The sequence below is a fragment of the Gopherus flavomarginatus genome, chromosome 5 (assembly GCF_025201925.1).
Source record: "Gopherus flavomarginatus isolate rGopFla2 chromosome 5, rGopFla2.mat.asm, whole genome shotgun sequence".
NCBI classification, from domain to species: Eukaryota; Metazoa; Chordata; order Testudines; family Testudinidae; genus Gopherus; species Gopherus flavomarginatus.
The window spans coordinates 119,170,941-119,189,499 of record NC_066621.1 but is presented as its reverse complement, the minus strand read 5'-3'; the positions used below and the strand labels follow the sequence as shown (position 1 = coordinate 119,189,499).

The 18,559-nt window shown below is 45.3% G+C and overlaps 1 protein-coding gene across 1 annotated transcript; it reads left to right on the top strand.

Annotated features, from left to right (window-relative positions):
• The first annotated feature begins 6,483 nt into the window (after window positions 1–6,483).
• Window positions 6,484–18,197, top strand: NOXRED1 (NADP dependent oxidoreductase domain containing 1). The gene is made up of 6 exons (XM_050956579.1): window positions 6,484–6,889; window positions 8,136–8,314; window positions 9,736–9,916; window positions 11,239–11,393; window positions 12,194–12,416; window positions 17,975–18,197. The coding sequence occupies exons 1-6, from the start codon at window positions 6,732–6,734 to the stop codon at window positions 18,195–18,197; spliced, it is 1,119 nt and encodes a 372-aa protein (XP_050812536.1). The 5' UTR covers window positions 6,484–6,731.
• The last annotated feature ends 362 nt before the right edge of the window (window positions 18,198–18,559 follow it).

Here is an 18,559-nt window from a genome sequence, read left to right as displayed (position 1 = left end):
GGGGGTGCATGGACAAAAATGGGAATGACTCCCCGGGTCATTTCCTTCTTTATGTTTTGTCCAAAAATAGAGTCAGTCCTGCCTAGAATATGGGGCAAGTGTTCTAGAGAACCAGAGAGCACAGCTGCTCTGGGTCAGAGCCCCAGAGATCCTGCAGTAATGATGAGCTGCATGCCATTCTAGGGGATGGCCCTGCAACAACCCCACTCGTTGCTTCCCTCCTCCTCCAACCCTCCTGGGCTACCGTGGCAATGTCCCCCCATTTGTGTGATGAAGTAATAAAGAATGCAGGAATAAGAAATACTGAGTTTTTAGTGAGATAAAATGAGCGGGAGGCAGCCTCCAGCTGCTATGATAGTCCAGGCAGGACATTAAAGGGTGGAGGTGGAGAGGAGCTCAGCCTCCCGCTGCGATGATGGTCCAGGCAGTACAGAATCTTTTCTTTAGACATGAAAGTGGGGGGGGGAGCTGATGGAGCTCATCCTCCAGCTGCTATGATGAGGATGGTTACCAAGCCTTCTGTACTGTCTGCCAGGAATGACCGGGAGTCATTCCCATTTTTACCTAGGCGCCCCCAGCCAACCTCACCGAGGCCAGCCAGGAGCACTCACGGGCTGATGATGATGATGGATACCAGTCATTTTGCACCATCTGCCACCGGGAAGGGGATGCTGCTGTTCAGCGCTGCAGCATCCCGTCTACCAGCAGCATGCAGTAGACATAGGGTGACATTGAAAAAAGGCGAGAAATGATTTTTTTCCCCTTTTCGGGGGGGCGGGGGGGAAGGGTGTAAATAGAATACATACACCCTGAAACACCCGGGAAAATGTTTTTGACCCTTCAGGCATTGGGAGCTCTGCCAAGAATGCAAATACTTTTTGGAGATTGCGGGGACTGTGGGATAGCTGGAGTCCTCAGTATCCTCTCCCTCCCTCCATGAGTGTCCATTTGATTCTTTGGCTTTCCATTACACTTGTCACGCAGCACTGTGCTGAGTCCCTGCTGTGGATTCTCTCTCTCATAGCCTGGAGATTTTTTCAAATGCTTTGTCATTTCGTCTTCTGTAACAGAGCTCAGATAGAACAGATTTGTCTCCCCACACAGCAATCAGATCCAGTATCTCCCGTACGGTTCATGCTGTAGCTCTTTTTGGATTTGGAACTGCATGGCCACCCGTGCTGATCAGAGCTCCACGCTGGGCAAACAGGAAATGAAATTCAAAAGTTCGCGGGGCTTTTCCTGTCTACCTGGCCAGTGCATCCGAGTTCAGATTGCTTTCCAGAGCGGTCAAAATGGTGCACTGTGGGATACCACCCGGAGGCCAATACTGTCGAATTGAGGCCACACTAACCCTAATCCGATATGGCAATACCGATTTCAGCGCTACTTCCCTTGTGGGAGAGTACAGAAATCGGTTTAAAGAGCCCTTTATATCGATATAAAGGGCTTCGTTGTGTGGACGGGTGCAGGGTTAAATCGGTTTAATGCTGCTAAATTTGGTTTAAACACGTAGTGTAGTCCAGGCCTAAGTGTAGACATACCCTAAGAGACATAGGTATGAATGTTGCCTAGCTGACTGAGCCAGGATGGGCCATTAAAAGGGACAGACTCAGGCTGACCTATCTCAGTGGTTCTCAACCAGTTTATCATTGTGGGCTGCATATGTGGTCCACAGTGTGTTACCTGGGCTGCAGATTGAGAACCACAACATGCCCCACCCCAAACCTCTCCAGATTCCTATGCCCAGTGCCTCCTGGCCAAAGACCCATCCACAGAGTGGGACTATGAACGGGGTGCTGGGCTGGCTGGCAGCCCCAGACGGGCAGCCCCAACCAGGGCCGGTTCTAGCTTATTTGCTGCCCCAAGTGGCGAAGGAAAAAAAAAAGCCGCGATAGGCTTTGGCAGCTGCTCTAGCACGCCGCTTCATTCTTCGGCAGCAATTTGGTAGCTGGTCCTTCCCTCTGAGGGACCCGCCACTGAAGACCCAGATGCGCTGCCCCCTTACATGGGCTTCCCCAAGCACCAGCTTGCTGGGAATCCTGACCCCAGAACCCGAACCTGCAGGGCTGGGTGGCCGGGCAGCCAGGAACCTGGACCCTGCTGCATGGGCCAGGTGCCTTTAGCACATGGCTGGGCCGTGCACAGTAAGTCTGACCATGGGATGGCAGGGCTCTGATCCTGGCAGATCTTGCAAGCAAAGCAGAGTTGAGTCTGGTCATATAGGGGTGGGAGACCTACCAGCTGGTAATTGATTAGGGTGCTTTTTCCTGAAAGTATTGCTAGGAGGTGATGGGTTTCTGATGAGATGTAAGGTTATTACAAATCTCATGGCACTCTGCAAAACCAGTAGGGTGGTGTCCTCATTAAATTCCAACCGGGGTCATTCTATTCTTTCTCCCTAAATTCTCCCTCTCCTATGTGGCGGTTTCAGTAGGGAGCAGGCTCATTTTTTGTTTCCTGTCCTAAATGGTTGTGTAATGTTGTTGTGTAGCTGTTTAAACAACTGAACATAAGAATGGCCATACTGGGTCAGACCAAAGGTCCATCTAGCCCAGTATCCTGTCTACCAACAGTGGCCAATGCCAGGTGCCCCAGAGGGAGTGAACGTAACAGGTAATGATCAAGTGATCTCTCTCCTGCTGTCCATCTCCACCCTCTGACAAACAGAGGCTAGGGACACCACTCCTTACCCATCCTGGCTAATAGTCATTAATGGACTTAACCACTGTACTCCATCCCCTGGATGAAGTGATCCTTGCGTAGAGTTCACTTGACATTTTGTAAAATGCTTTTAGCCTTTTTGGAATTTAAAGTACCATAGAAATGTTAAGACAGAGCTCCCCCCAAAAAAAGAATTACTGTACCAAATTTACCCCTCCACTTTGATCTTGGAGGAACACAGGAAACCAATGCACAAAGGATGCCAGCAATTGCCTAGCATCAATTTTCAGAGGAGTTTGGTGCCTGAGGGTATATCTGCACTGTAATAAGACACCTGTGGTTGGCCTGTGTCAGCTGACTTAGGCTGGAGGACAGGGGGCATTTGGGCTGTAGGGCTATAACATTTCTGTGTAAATTGGGCTTAGGCTGGAGCCTGGACTCTGGGAACCCATGATGGAGAAGGTCCCAGAGTCCAGGCTCCAGCCAGAGCCCAAATGGCTACACTGCAATTGTGTAGCCTTGTGCCTTGTGAGCCTGAGTCAGCTGCCAGGGGTGTTTTTTTGCAGTGTATGCATACCATGAATGGCCAATGCTAACCTAACCACTAGGTGTCAGGGTTGCATAGCTCCACCCAGAACTGTCAGGCTACTCTCGTTAATTTGATGTGTGGGAGTGAACTTCCTGCCACCAGAGGAGCCCAGGACTAAGAATAAGTTTGTCATGGATTCAGTGACTTTCAGACACCTTGACATTTTCCATTTCAGCCCCAGGGTGGCAGGGGGCACCTGGAGCTGTGAGGAGCTGCCGCAGCGAGGGGCAGTGAGAGCGGCAAGGAGGTGCCATCGTGGATGGCTAGTGCTGCACCCTGCTCCTCTCCTTCAGTGGGGCTTGGGCTCTCTTTCCCCCACATGGGCTTCAGTCAACTCTCCCCCCCATTATTTTTAGTAAAGGTCACAGGCAATAAACATGTCCAACCCTAATGTGGGTTCAGGTGAATTTGAATTGAGAGAGGAAAATTAAGACCAGACAGACTGAAAATTCAAAAACCCACGTGGCCATTTATTAACAGGGAGAAAATCACAACTTGGGCTGGGGAGGAGCACTTTTACCAACTAGCAGTACTATTAGAACAAGAACATTCACACAACTTGAAGGAATCTATTTACATTCATTAACAAGAACCAAGTAATCCAAAATTAACTGCTTCCTAAAAGTTAAAGTAAATACACCAAATTAAATGAACTGTGCGCACATTAACCAAATATCATAAAACACACCAGCTAGCTACAATAGCAATTATTACAACAATTCAGCTTTCATATACCGTATATGTATCAAATAAGGGAGGGAAAGAGAGAAGAGGCTAAGCAAAGCACAGAGTATTTACAGAAAATTAGAAAGCAAGTACCGTATTCCAGGTGCAGCTGACCAGCAGTACAGACACCAGAAGCATACTGAATCTGTAGAAGGTAATTTGGAAAAGATAAATGTCACGTCCCGAGCCGGCTATATCCGGAGGAGACCCCTGGCTGAAAGGTTGATCAGGTCCTTCAGTCAGTATGTGGATACTCCTGCAGATTCTGGCACGAGGTATGGTTTTATTTGAAGGCTCTTTTACACTTGTCAGAATCTGATTGGTCCCTAGCTCCTTCACCTTCCAGGTTCCGAGCTGGCGCCCTCTACGTAGATAGAATCTGCACACGGCACACTAGAAGCTCCTAGAAGCTGCACCTAGCACACTAGCATGGTTTTGCACATGACCCTAATCTGACCGTTTGAACTGAACTACGATTGGTCAGATTGGATTCCTTTGCTCACGCACGCACGCTGGTATTATGCACACAGAACTAGCTGACCCCTAGGTGACCAGGCAAAAAGAATGGGAAAATGCACATGGCTCTATAATGCTGCACACCGCACCTTAAGGTAGCACACAGTACCAGTGTGACCTTTAGATGACCGACAATTGGCCATACAGACACCATGTTAGAATAGAGGCCTTAGGGCTGCGACAAAACAAAAATTCATGAAAGCTAATGACTTATCTCTGACTTTTACTAAAAATACCTGTGACAAAATCTTAGCCTTACTCAATACTCTACCTATTATTTTATCCCATTTGCTGTGGGATGAGGAATGTGGTCCTGGCCCTTTAAGGGTCTGGGTTCTGGTGCCTCTTAGGCAAACAGCAAGGTTCTGACCAGGACATTTGGTAACTAAGCAATTGCCATGACAACTTCCCTTGTTTGGACTCAGTTGCCTGGATTCCAGAATAGGAGGTGGCCTGTTGAGAATCTGAAGCTTGTGGAAAAGGAGTCCAGCAGGGAGGCAATGGTTAAAGGGTCTCACCAGGTGGGAGATCCCAGAGGCTGCTGAGGTTTTTTGCTCAAGCATGGAGCACTGTATCCTGCTTGACAAAGGGGTTTTTGTCATCAGCACTTTAGCTGGGGCAGGACTAGGTATAAAATTCAGACAGTAGAAACTGCAGGGGGTGTGTGTGTGCTAGATCTTCAGACAGGCCACCTTTATCCACCTGAGTGTTCCTTGCTCACGCTACTGGAGTCAATAGAGCTACTCAGGGGAGTAACGGCCGCAGGATCAGGCTCTGTCTTTATGTGATGTTATAAACAGAGCAGTTTGCTTATTATTGGAGTCTGGCATGGCGCTACAGGTCTGCTGTGGATGGAAGGCATCTTTGGCCATAATCAGCCTCCCCTACTCAGTGGGTACTTTGCCTGAATAAGAAGTGCTAGAGAAAGCCTTAGGAACATGCCTTCCCTGCTATATTATCTTTGTGTAGTCAGAGCCATTTTCAGAATCAGTTTCAGGTGGGCACAGTTAACAGTACCCAGCCCTTGGGAAGAGAGGAGGAGATGCCTTATGCTGCTCAGCAACCCCCCATACTGGCCACTCAAGCAATGACTGACTCCAGCCCTTCTTGATTAGAAGAATGGGTCAGCCTTGGGTTAGGCCAACTGGTGTAATAAGCTATCTGCTTCACTGAAACAGGCCTGACTGTTGCCTGGCTTGAAGAAGCTGTTTACCCGACATCTAAAGAAGCCCCACTGTTGTCAAATGAACTGAAATGGTGACTTCCTGATATGGGTCCGAGCCTGGAAGATGCTGAGCACTGTCATTTCACTTGGAGTCAAGGATGCTCAGAACTTTGTCTAAAATTGGGAACCACCAGAGGGCCCAAGCTTACAGTGTCCTGTGTTTGCTTTGTGATGTGCTCTGCAGTGAGACTGCCTGCTGTTCCTGTGGAAACCCCAGGTGGCTCTGGTGAGGCTCTGACCCCAGGCAACAAAAATACCAGGCTCTATTCTGAGACCTAAAAGCTGTTCAGCTGCTCATGCTGACGGGAGGGATACAGAAGGAAGGAAGAGAGGTGGACATTCCCTGAGAGACTTGGGAGGGAAGGTGGGGCACACAGTGCTGACAAAACTCAGACTGGTGATGAATGAAAAATGTAATACACCTCTACCTTGATATAACACAACCCAATATAACACGAATTAGGATATAACGCGGTAAAGCAGCGCTCTAGGGGGGCAGGGCTGCACATTTTGGTGGATCAAAGGAAGTTCAATATAATGTGGTTTCACCTATAACGCAGTAAGATTTTTTGGCTCCCGAGGACAGTGTTATATCGAGGTAGAGGTGTACTTGGAAACTGGAGTCGCTCACCTTGGCTCTAGGTTTCATATTATCTGTAGCTCAGGAGCAGAGCAGCCCAAACAGCGCCCTTACATGTGCTGTGTCAGCAGCTTGCCAGTTGTTGGCAGCCACAGCTATACTTCATAGAATGAATTAGATTGCAGCTCCATGGAAACAATAATCCCAACATGCAATGCTTGATGTCAGAGGCTCTGCTGCATCCCATGCTGGGATCTTTGTGCTCCTCCTTACTACTGGTTATGTGTGTCATGTTGTTGAAGTGGAACTAGGTGTATATTGGCTACCGCTGCTCTGTGGGAGGAGCTGGGGATTGGCTGCAATGCCAAACTGATGGATGCTGGGCCACTCTTCTAACTGCTGCTCATTGCTGAAGGTTGTCACGCGGGGCCACGATGTCAGATATCATGGTGAATTTGAAGTCCTTTCAGTCTGAGCATGCGGTGGAAAAAAGTGAGCAGCCCTTGCTGTGTTTAAGAAGCCGCTGCAAGAGGATGATGGTGAATGCATGCGCCCATGCTGTCTTCTTCTGCAAGCTGCTCCATACCCTCAGGTAAGGCTGAAATAAGCATCTTTTCCTTTGATGTTTCTCAGTATTGATGAAAAGAGCTGGCTTGACAGGCCTGGAGACTGAAGACCTCTATTTATCCCCAGAAAAAGGGCAGCTACTGGCAAACTTCCCCTTACCAACAGACCTCAGTTCTCCCCTGGTGGAAATCAGAGGAGTGAGAAGAGTTCAGCCTCAGTGACCCATTTGGTTTTTGACTAACATTGTCAACAAGAAGCTAGTTAGTTCCAGAGGTGGTGGTATATTTAATGATGTGGATGCCCTTTTCATGAGAACATGGCCCCAAGCTGATACAACGCGGGTCATGGAACAGTCCTCAGAGTGCAATGATGTGTATTGGTTACTATCTGGCTGGATGCCCTGGAGGTAGGAGACTCCATATCTCATTCCCAGTCCCCTGAGCCTGTGAGTGGGTTAGGTGAGTGTGACTGTTCCTTTGAGATGTGGATCTTATTAAGCCTATGTCTCTATCATCTCAGAGTTAGATCACTTGGAGCTACACCGTGAGACCATTTAGAAGCTGTGGTTAATATAGAATATTACAGGGAGCTCTGCGCGGGGAGTAATAACTCCAGTGCTCTGTGAGCTGCATTGGCTGCTAGTGGGTGGAATTCAAGGTGTTGGTTTTGCCCTTTAGAGCCTTAAATGGTTTATGCTCATACTACCTAAGGGGCACCCCTCTCCCCATGCCATATTACTGCAATTGTGGTCACTAGGACTTGAGTTGTAGCCCCTTGATAAAGAAAAGGAGCTGCTGGCAGGGTGTCTTTGAGGGCCTCTCAGGTCTGGAATCCACTTCCATTCCTACTAGAAATCTGTTACCCTTCTGTCCTTGCTGCAAAACTCCCCTTTTCTTCATGGGCATTTGAAGAGGGGACATAATAAGGAATGGGTGGTTTTATTTGTTATATGTCGTGATTAAGAAGTGGGGCAGGATTGGATTATGGTAATGTGGGATCTAAGGTGAATATAGATGTTGATCATTGTGAATTTTAGATCTTAGAAAGGAGTAGCTGGAGCTTGGGCTGGCTGGTGCTAGGTTTTATGTTTTAGAAATGTGAATGAATACATAGCACTGGCCCTTTAAAACATGGGACAAGTCTTCTCTTCTTTCAGGAAAATCTGGTCAGTGGTTTCTTCCTAAGGAGGACAGTGTAGTGTCCAGTTTCAGGGTAATGGATACATTGTAGTTCCTGGTGGAGGGATGTCAGCTCTGTGTGTCATTTCTCAGGCAGAAAGAGAGTGGGAAGGTTTCACTGATGGCCTCCAAGGAATCCATGGGTGAAGGCCTGAAGGTTGGAATTATTGGTGGAGGCCACATTGGGAAGCAGCTGGCCAGGGCACTACTGGAGCTGAGTGGCATTTCAGCTCAGAATATCCACATCTCCACCAGGAGGCCAGAGACTCTGTGTAAGTGTCAGTGAATCATGGGAATTCAAACAGGAAAAGACCTAGCATATCTAACCCAGGCACCCCTACCACTGCAAGACTCATATAGTGTGTTCACTCCTGCTTTGGCTGGTCTCACTTTCAGTGTCCCAACACAAGTTAGTCAGAATTTTTTTTCCGCAGAGAACTTCTTACTTTGTCAAAAAACAAAAGCTCAGTGTTTTCAGCAGAAAGCAGACACTTTTTGTGGGAAACTTTGTTTAGCTGAAAACCCAATTTTCCATCAAAAACCATTTTGATGCACACATCTTGACCAACCCTAGTCTCAATCAATGGAGTTTTTATCCTTTTTCCTTTCAAAGTCTATTCCACAGGCTGTTACATTTCAGCATTAGGAAATGTTGATAATTCTATATTTTCCTTCCTTTTTTAATTTCACTCCGTTATTCCAGTTGTGCCTCCTTGGAGCACCCTAAACAACTCATCTCCTCCTTGGGATTTACAGCCTTCAAATATTTATAGAGATTTATTGTATCCCCCACTTTAGCCATCATTTTGAAAAGTGATAATATTTTGCTCCTTTAATCTTTCCTCATAACTCAGTCCCATCAGCCTCTTAACTGTTTTTGCTGCCCTACTCTAAATCCTCCCCAGCAATTTTTAACATCATTGCTCAGTGGCTACACCACCAACTGACCTATGTGTTAAATATTCACTTGATGGATAAAATAGCTCTCCAAATCGATATCTATATTGATCTGAAAAGTCATAACTGCCAGGGACTCTCCTCAGTCTATTGCTGTAGGGTCAGTAGCACAAGATACTCCTTTCTCTCTTTACTCTTTCAAAATACGAAGTGAAAAGGGGTGGATTGAGTGCTTGTGCTACGTTATGGATTGTAATTGCATGCAAAATATCAAATGTCACATAAAGCTGTTACATAACCAAGATGAACAGAGGATAACTGTCCTGTAGGGAGATGCTTACAACAATGAAATCCTTTCAAGGGGCAGAGAGGGAGAGGGAGTTGTTAAATGGTTTTTTATAGATCTTGAAAATCAGCCAGATCCTGAGGCTTGGTTGCTTCAGTTAAAGTTTTAATCAATATTCATGAAATGGTGCCAGACAACCACATTTTCTGACTATTTATTCCAAGTGCAGAGGCTCATTTCTCTGTAACCTGGCTACCGTGGGCTGTGGATCAATAACGTTAATGGGTAGCTGCTAATTAAGCTCTTAAGGGCCATCTGGTGAGAAGAGCTGGATTGCCCCATTATGAGCTGGGGTGATGCGTACTTCTCGCCCCTTACCAAGGTGTGCCCGAGAGCAAACACCATGATGACCCTACCCTGCACAAGTGTGGATGTTGCAGGCTAACTGCCTGCTGCTCCTGGCCTCTTGGAGCTGAGGTGGTGATTGCCTTTTCTGTTTGTCTTGCCTAGCAGAGTTCCAGCAGCTTGGAGTCAAATGTTTTTATGACAATGGCCAGCTCGTGGCCTGGGCAGACATTGTGTTTCTTTGTTGCCTCCCATCTCATCTGCAGCACATCTGCTCAGGAATTCGTGCTGCTGTCCGGAAACCCTGCATTGTGTACAGCCTGGTCACTGCTGTCCCGCTGCCCAGGTAGTATTGATTGCACCAGTGCTTGTTTGACAGCCCAGCACACTAAATCCCCTGATTGTCCACACATCAGGCAAGTACAGTGCCAGCACTGCCAGTGTGCCTGACCTGGCATGGGGGCTGCAGTGTTGCCAGCTCTCATGATTTTATTACAAGTCTCACAATATCTGGTGGTTTTCTTAAAGCCCCAGCCTCAGGAGTCACATGAATACATGAGAATTTCAGCTTTTATTTTTAAAAAATGTAAGTTTCTAGCTCTCATGGTTGAGGAGATAAGCTTGAAACATGTTTTGAATGCACCCTAAAGGGTCAAAATCCAGAAGGCCAGAAATAAAAAGTAGTATTATAAAAGTGAAGTATTATATAAAACAAATTCATGATTTTTTTAAATTAACTTCATGATTTGGGGGGGCTGACCTAGGATTTTTGAATGTTTGGGGTGATGATATTGGGAGAGGTTCAGTCTCTGTGGCCCATTCAGTTCTTGGCCGCTCTGCTGAGATGGCTAACAAGGGGATAAATGTAACAAGGTTCTTTGTGCTGTAGACATCTATACTAGGAACAGTGCTGAGACCCACAATCTCATTTTACACAGGCTACGAAACAGCTGTTTCATGGGAACACCGTTCAGTAACTACTGAGATGGGCTGGATTTAAACCAGGACCATAGCAGTGAAAAGCGAATGTCCTGTTACTGACCTCCAGAGCCACCCAGTCCTTCTCTTGGGCTTCTATTGTTCTGCAGAATATGGAAGTTACTTTACCAAAGTCGGGAGGGATTAAGGGCCAAATCCTAGTCGGTGAAAGTTCTATCAATATTGGACCAGGATGTAGCACAAACTCACTTCTTCCCTTTCTTCAGAAAACAAAACAAAACAAAACAAAAAACAGCTAAAGTCCCAGCTGTTCTGTGAAATGTCCCAGCTCTAACATGCTCAGATTAGAATCCTAGCAGCATTGAGTCAGCCTCCTCTGACTAGGGTATTTGGTGCCCTGCACTTTACTGCATGTGGTTCTTTCAGACAGGAGCTTAAATATTTAAGGTCCCATCTGCTGGGAGGGTATTGACCATCCCTGGCACTTAGCCTAAGAGCAGAGATTTGCCTTTGTGTCTGGCTATAACATTTACCCTTATCCCAACATGTTGTCCAGTGCAATGGCTGGTTGCTTTCTTTGCACCCTAGACGTGGCTGCATTTCAGTGATGTTGTAAACAGAGAGTTTGGAATGAATGGTGTTATAGAAATATACTTTTATTCTCGTTTGGTGTGCCACTCTCTGGGCACTGGATACCTCTCTGAGTTATTTGACTGACTTTGCTTTCAGGTTGAAGCAACTCCTTTCCTACAGTGCCATCCTGAGGCCACAGTACCAATGCACTAGCAGAAACTTAGAGAATGTGTGGGGGACAAATGGGACAATCATAGCTGCACTCCAAGACCCTATTGTTATCCAGGCTACCTGTCCCTGTAGCCCCAAAGGTAAATGTATTTCTCCTCACTTTGCAGGCGTTTTCCTGTGGAGTTAGAAACAACGTCTTTGCTTGACATTCACACTATTCTTAGCCTGTCCTAGCCCCAGTAAGATTCATAAACAGGGCTGGGTATGGAGTAATAGCTAGTCAGTTTGTCTCACCTGAGCAGCACTGAATGAGAATAATGGTTTGGAAATGCAGAATATGGAAGAAAAACCTCCCAACAAAAATGCTGGCAGTGCTGTCACTGGGTAGATAAAACTAGACTGGACAAAACACAGAATTAATATCTAGTGGGGACCAATCCTGCATGGCCAGAGGGATGGAGTAAGTGACCCCCAAAGATCTTTTCCATGTCTGACTTGTCTGATTTTGTTAGAGTTTGCAGGTGCTTCAGTGCCTCACTGTTACAGTCAGGACAATCACTGTGGAGAAGACCTTCTCCCATCTCTTCCATGGTTTCACCTGAATATGGTATTCATCTTAACTTCCTGTCCTAAACTGTTAGCCATCGTTTTGCACCACAGGGACAACTGCAGTGGGAGAGTGGTCCCTTTATACACAGCTTATTTCAGCGCACAGTGCTTTACATGCTAGATGGGTATAAGTTAGTATATTATTATTACTTACTGGATTAGAGCCTCTCCTCCCTGGCCCGTGAATAAGCACACTGCAGTGCTGTTGCCACGTCGACCCTTCTCAATAGGGAACAAAAGAGGAAGAGACATTAAAAAAATCTTTGCTATTTCCTTCACATCAGTATGCGTAGTGGTAACTGACAACATTTGTTCTCTGATTGTTGTGCAGAGAAAATTGCTGTCACTGGCAAGTGGTTGGAGGCCGTTTTCTATGCAGCCCTGAACAGCTGTATGTGGCGGCACCTGCCCCACCAGCGCGCACTGAAGTTACTGAATGACGTATGTTTCCCTGAGCACTGCCCCATCTGTGCAGAGCAGAAGACCTCCTGCCCACGGTTTGTGTGTGGGAACTTTGTCAACCAAACATTTGTCTCCTCCCTGACTCAAGAGGAGTAAGTAAAGTGCCAAACTTCAAATGTTTCTACTTGGCCATCCTCCCTGAACCTTTGCGTCATCCCAGGATTTGAAGCTAGGAGTCTTCCTATTGCAGAGGAAGAATATGGTACACACCCTCCTCACTTCATGTCATGCACCAGTGAGTGCTGGGTCAATTTTCAAAAGCGCCGAAGTCTCATTGATTTTAATGAGACTTGGCCCCCAAGTTCCTAAGTCATTTTTTAAAATGGGACTTTGGCACTTTTGAAAATGTTACCCTGTGTGATAAGGGATGGACAACCCAAAGTCCAATATACTGGCAGTTCTCAAGCAGCCTGAAATCCATCCATTGAATACCTCAGTATCTCAATCTGAGCCCCTAGCTCCTCTGTTCTGGTTTTTAGAGATAAGAATTTACTCAGTGGGGATATGTAGGACCTATTCCAGTTGTGCAGCTTGGTGTAAAACAACAGAACACAGGAATGTCCATACTGGACAGCCCAGACCAGTGGGCCTTCTAGTCCACTATCTTGTCTTTGACAGTGGCCAATACCAAATACCTGAGAGAAAGTTCAAGAATAGTCTCAATTTTTCACTATGAGTTATCTGCCCATAGGGAAAGTTTCTTTCTAACCTCTCATTCAGTGCTTGGGATCTGCTCTGAAGCAAGCAGGCTTATATCCCTTCCTTTAAATAAATAAATGAGAGAGGGAAAAAACATCTAATGTACCTAGGGCTGTTCTTAGCCATCTAAATGTCCAATCTTGTTTTTAATCCTATGATGCTCTTGGCATCAGTGCTATTTTGTGGCAGAGAGTCCTACAGGTTAAGTATGCATCATATTAAAAAAAAATCCTTTTATGGATTTGAAATTTGTGGCCTTCCAATTTCATTAAATGTTGCTTTGTTCGTATGTGAGAGGACATGATTCACCATCTCTAGGCTGTTCAATATTTTATATACCTCTATCATGTTCATTCTTATTGCTCTTGTGGCTAAACCAGACAGTCCCCATATTATCAATCTCTCTTTACACAGAAATCTGTCCAAGCCTTTCAGTCTTTCATTGCTTATCTTTGAAACCCCTTCTATTTCAGCTATATTTTCTCCTTTAGGTGGAGAGACCAGAACTGAACAGAGTATTCTGGGTGAGGGCGTATCATTGATTTATTACAATGTCGTTATAAAACTGGCATTAAATATTGTCAACATCATTTTCCATTCCATTATTTATGCAAACTAACATTGTTTGCACTATGGCCACTGCACATACAGCAGAAATGTTTTTCCTGAGTGGTTACAGATAATTTAGAACCCAGCAATTTTGAGTAGTTCATATTACTCTTTCCCATGTACATTATCTTGCATTTGTCAACACTGGATTTCCTCTGCCATGATGTTACTATTCACTCAGCTTTGCAAGGTCCTTCTGAAATTACTGAGTCATTTCTAATGTTGACTAACCAAAATAATTTCATGTTATTTGCAAATGTTGCCAGCTTGCTGTTTGTTCCTCTTACAGATCACTGATAAGTATACTAAGCACTAGCTCCAGCATGGAAACTTGAGGCATCCTATTTTTGGCATGGTGAAAATTGATCATATATTTGTTTTCTATTTCCTGCCTCTTCACCACTCTCTGATCCATGACAGAATTTTACCCTATGATTCTAATTTACAGTGACTTCATTGAAAGGTTTTGGAAGCGCAAATGAATTGTTAGCCGAGTCATCCATATCTACAGTTTTGTTGATACATTCAAAGAAGTTTAGAAAAGCATGATTTTTCTTTACAGAAGTTGTGCTGGTTAGTCCTAACATATCATGTTAATCTAGGTCTTTTATAGTTCTCTTTTTAACTGTCATTTAAACCAGTTTATCTGGTACTGAAGTGTGGTTCAGTTGTCTGTAATTCCTAAGATCCCCCAGTATAGATACATAATTTCTACTCTGTCTAGCAGCTCCTGCTGCTGGCCTTGCACTCTCACTCCTTCTCCTGTTTCATTCCCAATCCTCAGCAAAACTTTTTGTTTAATGTTTCCCCCACTTCTTGTTAAAGAACCACCACTTTAACTAGCAGTCTGGAGAATATCGTCCCACCCTGTGTGGACCCTCATGACTACAGCCTGCCAATGCCACCATATAGTTATCATTGGGTTTTGAATGAAAATGATGAACAATGTTCCTTTATCCTTTTCAAGCAGCCAGACTCAAGTTAGAGAAGAGAATGGGATATCAGGAGACCTAGGTTCATTTTTTCTGTCTGTCACAGACTTCCTATATGAACTTGGGATGTAACTTCCTTTCTCTGTCTCAGTTTCCCATCTGTAAAAAGAAGTTAATCCTCACCTAGTTCATGGGGGAAGGAGGGTGTGAGGCTTTATTTATTTATAAAGTGCTTTGTAGTCCTCCGACAATGCTATGCTGCCCCCTTGTATGGCTTTAATCTTATGGAGCTTCTGGCATGCTCCTGCCAGATTTGCACCAATTTTGTTTTTTTTGTTTAAAACATTTAAGTTAAATTTAATGTTGGTGGAAATTGCTAAATGAACAGTCCCAGAGTCTGAGAACTGTTTTTTACCCCCCTGGAGCAGATGCAGTGGCAAGGCTAGTTTCCTTCTCACTCCCAGTGTGCCTTTGAGGGACAAGTACTAGGAGGGAGAGGGGAGTTCAGTCTCCAGGGCCCACTCAGTGCTTGACCTCTCTGCAGAGACTGCCAAAAAGGGGGTATCATGGTATAATCCCCACTCTGAACCTTAGAGTCCAAAAGATGGGGTACCAGCATGAATTCCTCTAAGCTCAATTACCAGCTTAGTACTTGTAGCGCTGCCACCAACCAGGAATTCCAGTGCCTGGTACACTCCGTTCCCACCCCCCACCCCCCCAAGACCCAGTCCCTCTGGATCTTAACACAAGGAAAGTAAACCCTTTCCCTCACTGTTGCCTCTCCCAGACTTCCCCTCCCTGGTTTACCCTGGAAGATCACTGTGATTCAAACTCCTTGAATCTTAAAACAGAGAGGAAAATTCACCTTCCCCCCCTCCTTCTCTCTTCCCCTCCCAGACTCTCCCTGAGAGAGAAAGTAATCCTAACACAGAGAGAAAATTAACCTCTCTCTCCCCCCTTCCCTCCTTTCTCCCCACCAATTCCCTGGTGGATCCAGACCCAGTCCCCTGGGGTCTCACCAGAATAAAAACAATCAGGTTCTTAAACAAGAAACGCTTGTAATTAAAGAAAGAAAAAACAGTAAAAAAATTATCTTTGTAAATTTAAGATGGAATATGTTACAGGGTCTTTCAGCTATAGACACTGGGAATACCCTCCCAGCCTAAGTATACAAGTACAAATTAAAATCTTCCAGCCAAATACACATTTGCAAATAAAGAAAACAAACATAAGCCTAACTCGCCTTATCTACCTAGTACTCACTATTCTGGACATATAAGAGCCTGTATCGGAGAGATTGGAGAGAAACCTGGTTGCACATCTGGTCCCTCTGAGCCCCCAGAGAGAACAACAACCAAAATCTAACAGCACACACAAAAACTTCCCTCCCTCAAGATTTGAAAGTATCCTGTCCCCTGATTGGTCCGCTGGTCAAGTGACAGCCAGGCTCACTGATCTTGTTAACCCTTTACAGGCAAAAGAGATATGAAGTACTTCTGTTCTATTAACTCTTACTTATCTGTTTATGACAGGGGGCTAATTTGTCGGGTGTTTTTTCTTATGTGGTCACCTGTCCAGAACAAACAGCGTACCATCTGGTTACGGGCATCCCTCTTTATTATCTTGATAGTGGATGGATGCATTTGATGTCTCCAGATCATGTTGCCATGATAGAGTGGCTACATCACTTACCGGATATCTGATTGTTTGTGCCGTCAGAAGCCACATGCCAGAAGATCTGTCCACTAAGAACCAATCTGAGATCCCAGCACATTTCATATAGGGCACTGACCAGTTGTTGGATGGTGTGCCACTTCCTGGTGGTACCCACAGTTCTGAGGCACCTCTCTATCACCTGCCCTTAGTCAGTGTGAGGAAGCCATAGGCCAGTCCTCCAACTCCATGGGCAATGCAAATACTTCCCTCTAGGCCTCGCAGGCCCCACTGTCACTCTGCAGGTTAGTGATTGGGACACACCAGCCCTCAAGACCTCGGAATGTTTCCCCAGAATGTCCAGCCCGTTTCACTGGACACTTGCAGCATTCATAGATTGGCTGCTTCCAAAGAAACTGTACAACTCAGCTTATCAGTTCCACCTCAGATCATGGCTCTGCTTAACATGCAGCATTTGTACTTGATTTCACTATAAGCAAATCTCACTTTATTTAACAAAACATAGAGATTCGAGTAATAACAAGCAGAAATATTGAAAACAAATGGTTACATATAAAATAAAATTTTAACATGCATTCTAGAGATAATTAGCAAGACATTCTCATGTCTTGTAGAATGTTGCTTGTTGCTTACCCCAAAATCCTTCTCACAGTGCTTTTCAGCCAGGCTGGCTGTGATCCCCCTTTTCATAAGAGAAAAATGCTGTTAGCATGCCTTCTACATGAAGAAACCTGTGTGTCTCTTTGCTCCCACAAGAGATATCAGTCTCATGCTTTGTCTTCATCCATAAACAGGACACCCTCCCGCTCATTGTTTTTTTCTATACATTTTTTTTCTCTCTCTTTTATGCGGCAGGTGGCTCAGTATGGCTGGACAGAGAGAGAAACATCGATTATCTCCTGCCTGGAAGGAACATGTGAGAGGTTTCTCACCTCCTGGTGACCTGCCTTAACTCTCAAACCTAACATAATTTTCATTATAGATACATAACTCCTTAAATATTATCTGTACGCACATTTCACAATGATTATGTTGACCAGTGGGCTACTGGCTCTTGGTAGAGACATCGTATGCCACCCTTTGGTGAACCCTTCTTTTCTATTATGCAGTTATCCACTCCAAGGAACCCTTGTAAAACCTTGTGTACTCCTATGCCCTCTGTCAGCGGGTGCCAAGAGATCCCTGGGTCACATGATAATTCTTTTGGTCACCACCAGTGAAGGTTTGATTTGAACTGAGTACAGAGAACTCATTACCAATTCTTGAGCCATTCCTCCCTACTAATTCTGTTTTCTGAATTGTTTGATTAGTTGTAATGCAGTATCATCCAGACGCCCCTATCAGGATCAGGGCCGCATTGTGATGGACATAGTACAAACATATATAGAGATAGCCGGAGGGTCATGCTGCAGTGGACTGTTCTTATGGATAGTGGAAGAAGATCCAATCGCAAGGCACTGACACTCTTGCTTTGGGGCTGATCTGATGGATATGTTTGTTTATGGGTATGAAGTAGGCCCATTAAGTCCAGTTTGTGCAAAATCATCCCATTAATACTACAGTGAGTTTTGCTAATTGGGGGCAATTTGTCCAAAGAATACAAGGTTCTGAATCACATTGCCTTCTCAACGGGCTAAGACAGAGGACTTAGACTAAAGAAAGCTATCTTGTTAAATCACAGGTATGGAACTGATAGCTGTTGCCCATAAATAATACAGCCTGTTTTCTCTTCCCAGCACCTTCCCCTGGTTTGACCTGACAACTGTACAAATGAAGGAGTCTCCCTTCAGTCAGCTCCTAGCAAGGAGTGTGCTTCTCCAGAACCATCTTACTTTGCTGTACTGTACCTCCTTTGGAGTTTTGCTTGCAAAGAGTGGAGGGATGGCCAGCAGTGGCCTCTGGCAGCAGAATGTCTTCTCTTTCTGCCGCAGCAGATCCCAGTATGGTGCTGGATCATGAGTCAATGTCCACCCACAACTGCTATTGATGTGACTTGGAAAGAAGACCCAGAGGATGTTCCCAACACTGATTCTGAAGCTTCATACAGTATAACCACAGTGTGATTCTAAACCTCCAGGGATGGAACTGCTTTGCTAAAGTTTAATGCTGAAGAGAACTGTGGCAGAGATTAAGACCCCTTTCCTATCAGTTCCTATTGTAGGAGCCATATGGCTGTGTGTGGTGGAGGAATGTACCATGAGGACTTTGTCCTGCAGTGGAAAGGAAAAAGCTGGAATGGCATGTAAACCTTTACCTAACCATCACCCACAGCACAAACCAACTGCAAAGTAGTAGGCAAATTAAACAGTGAAAATAAATAG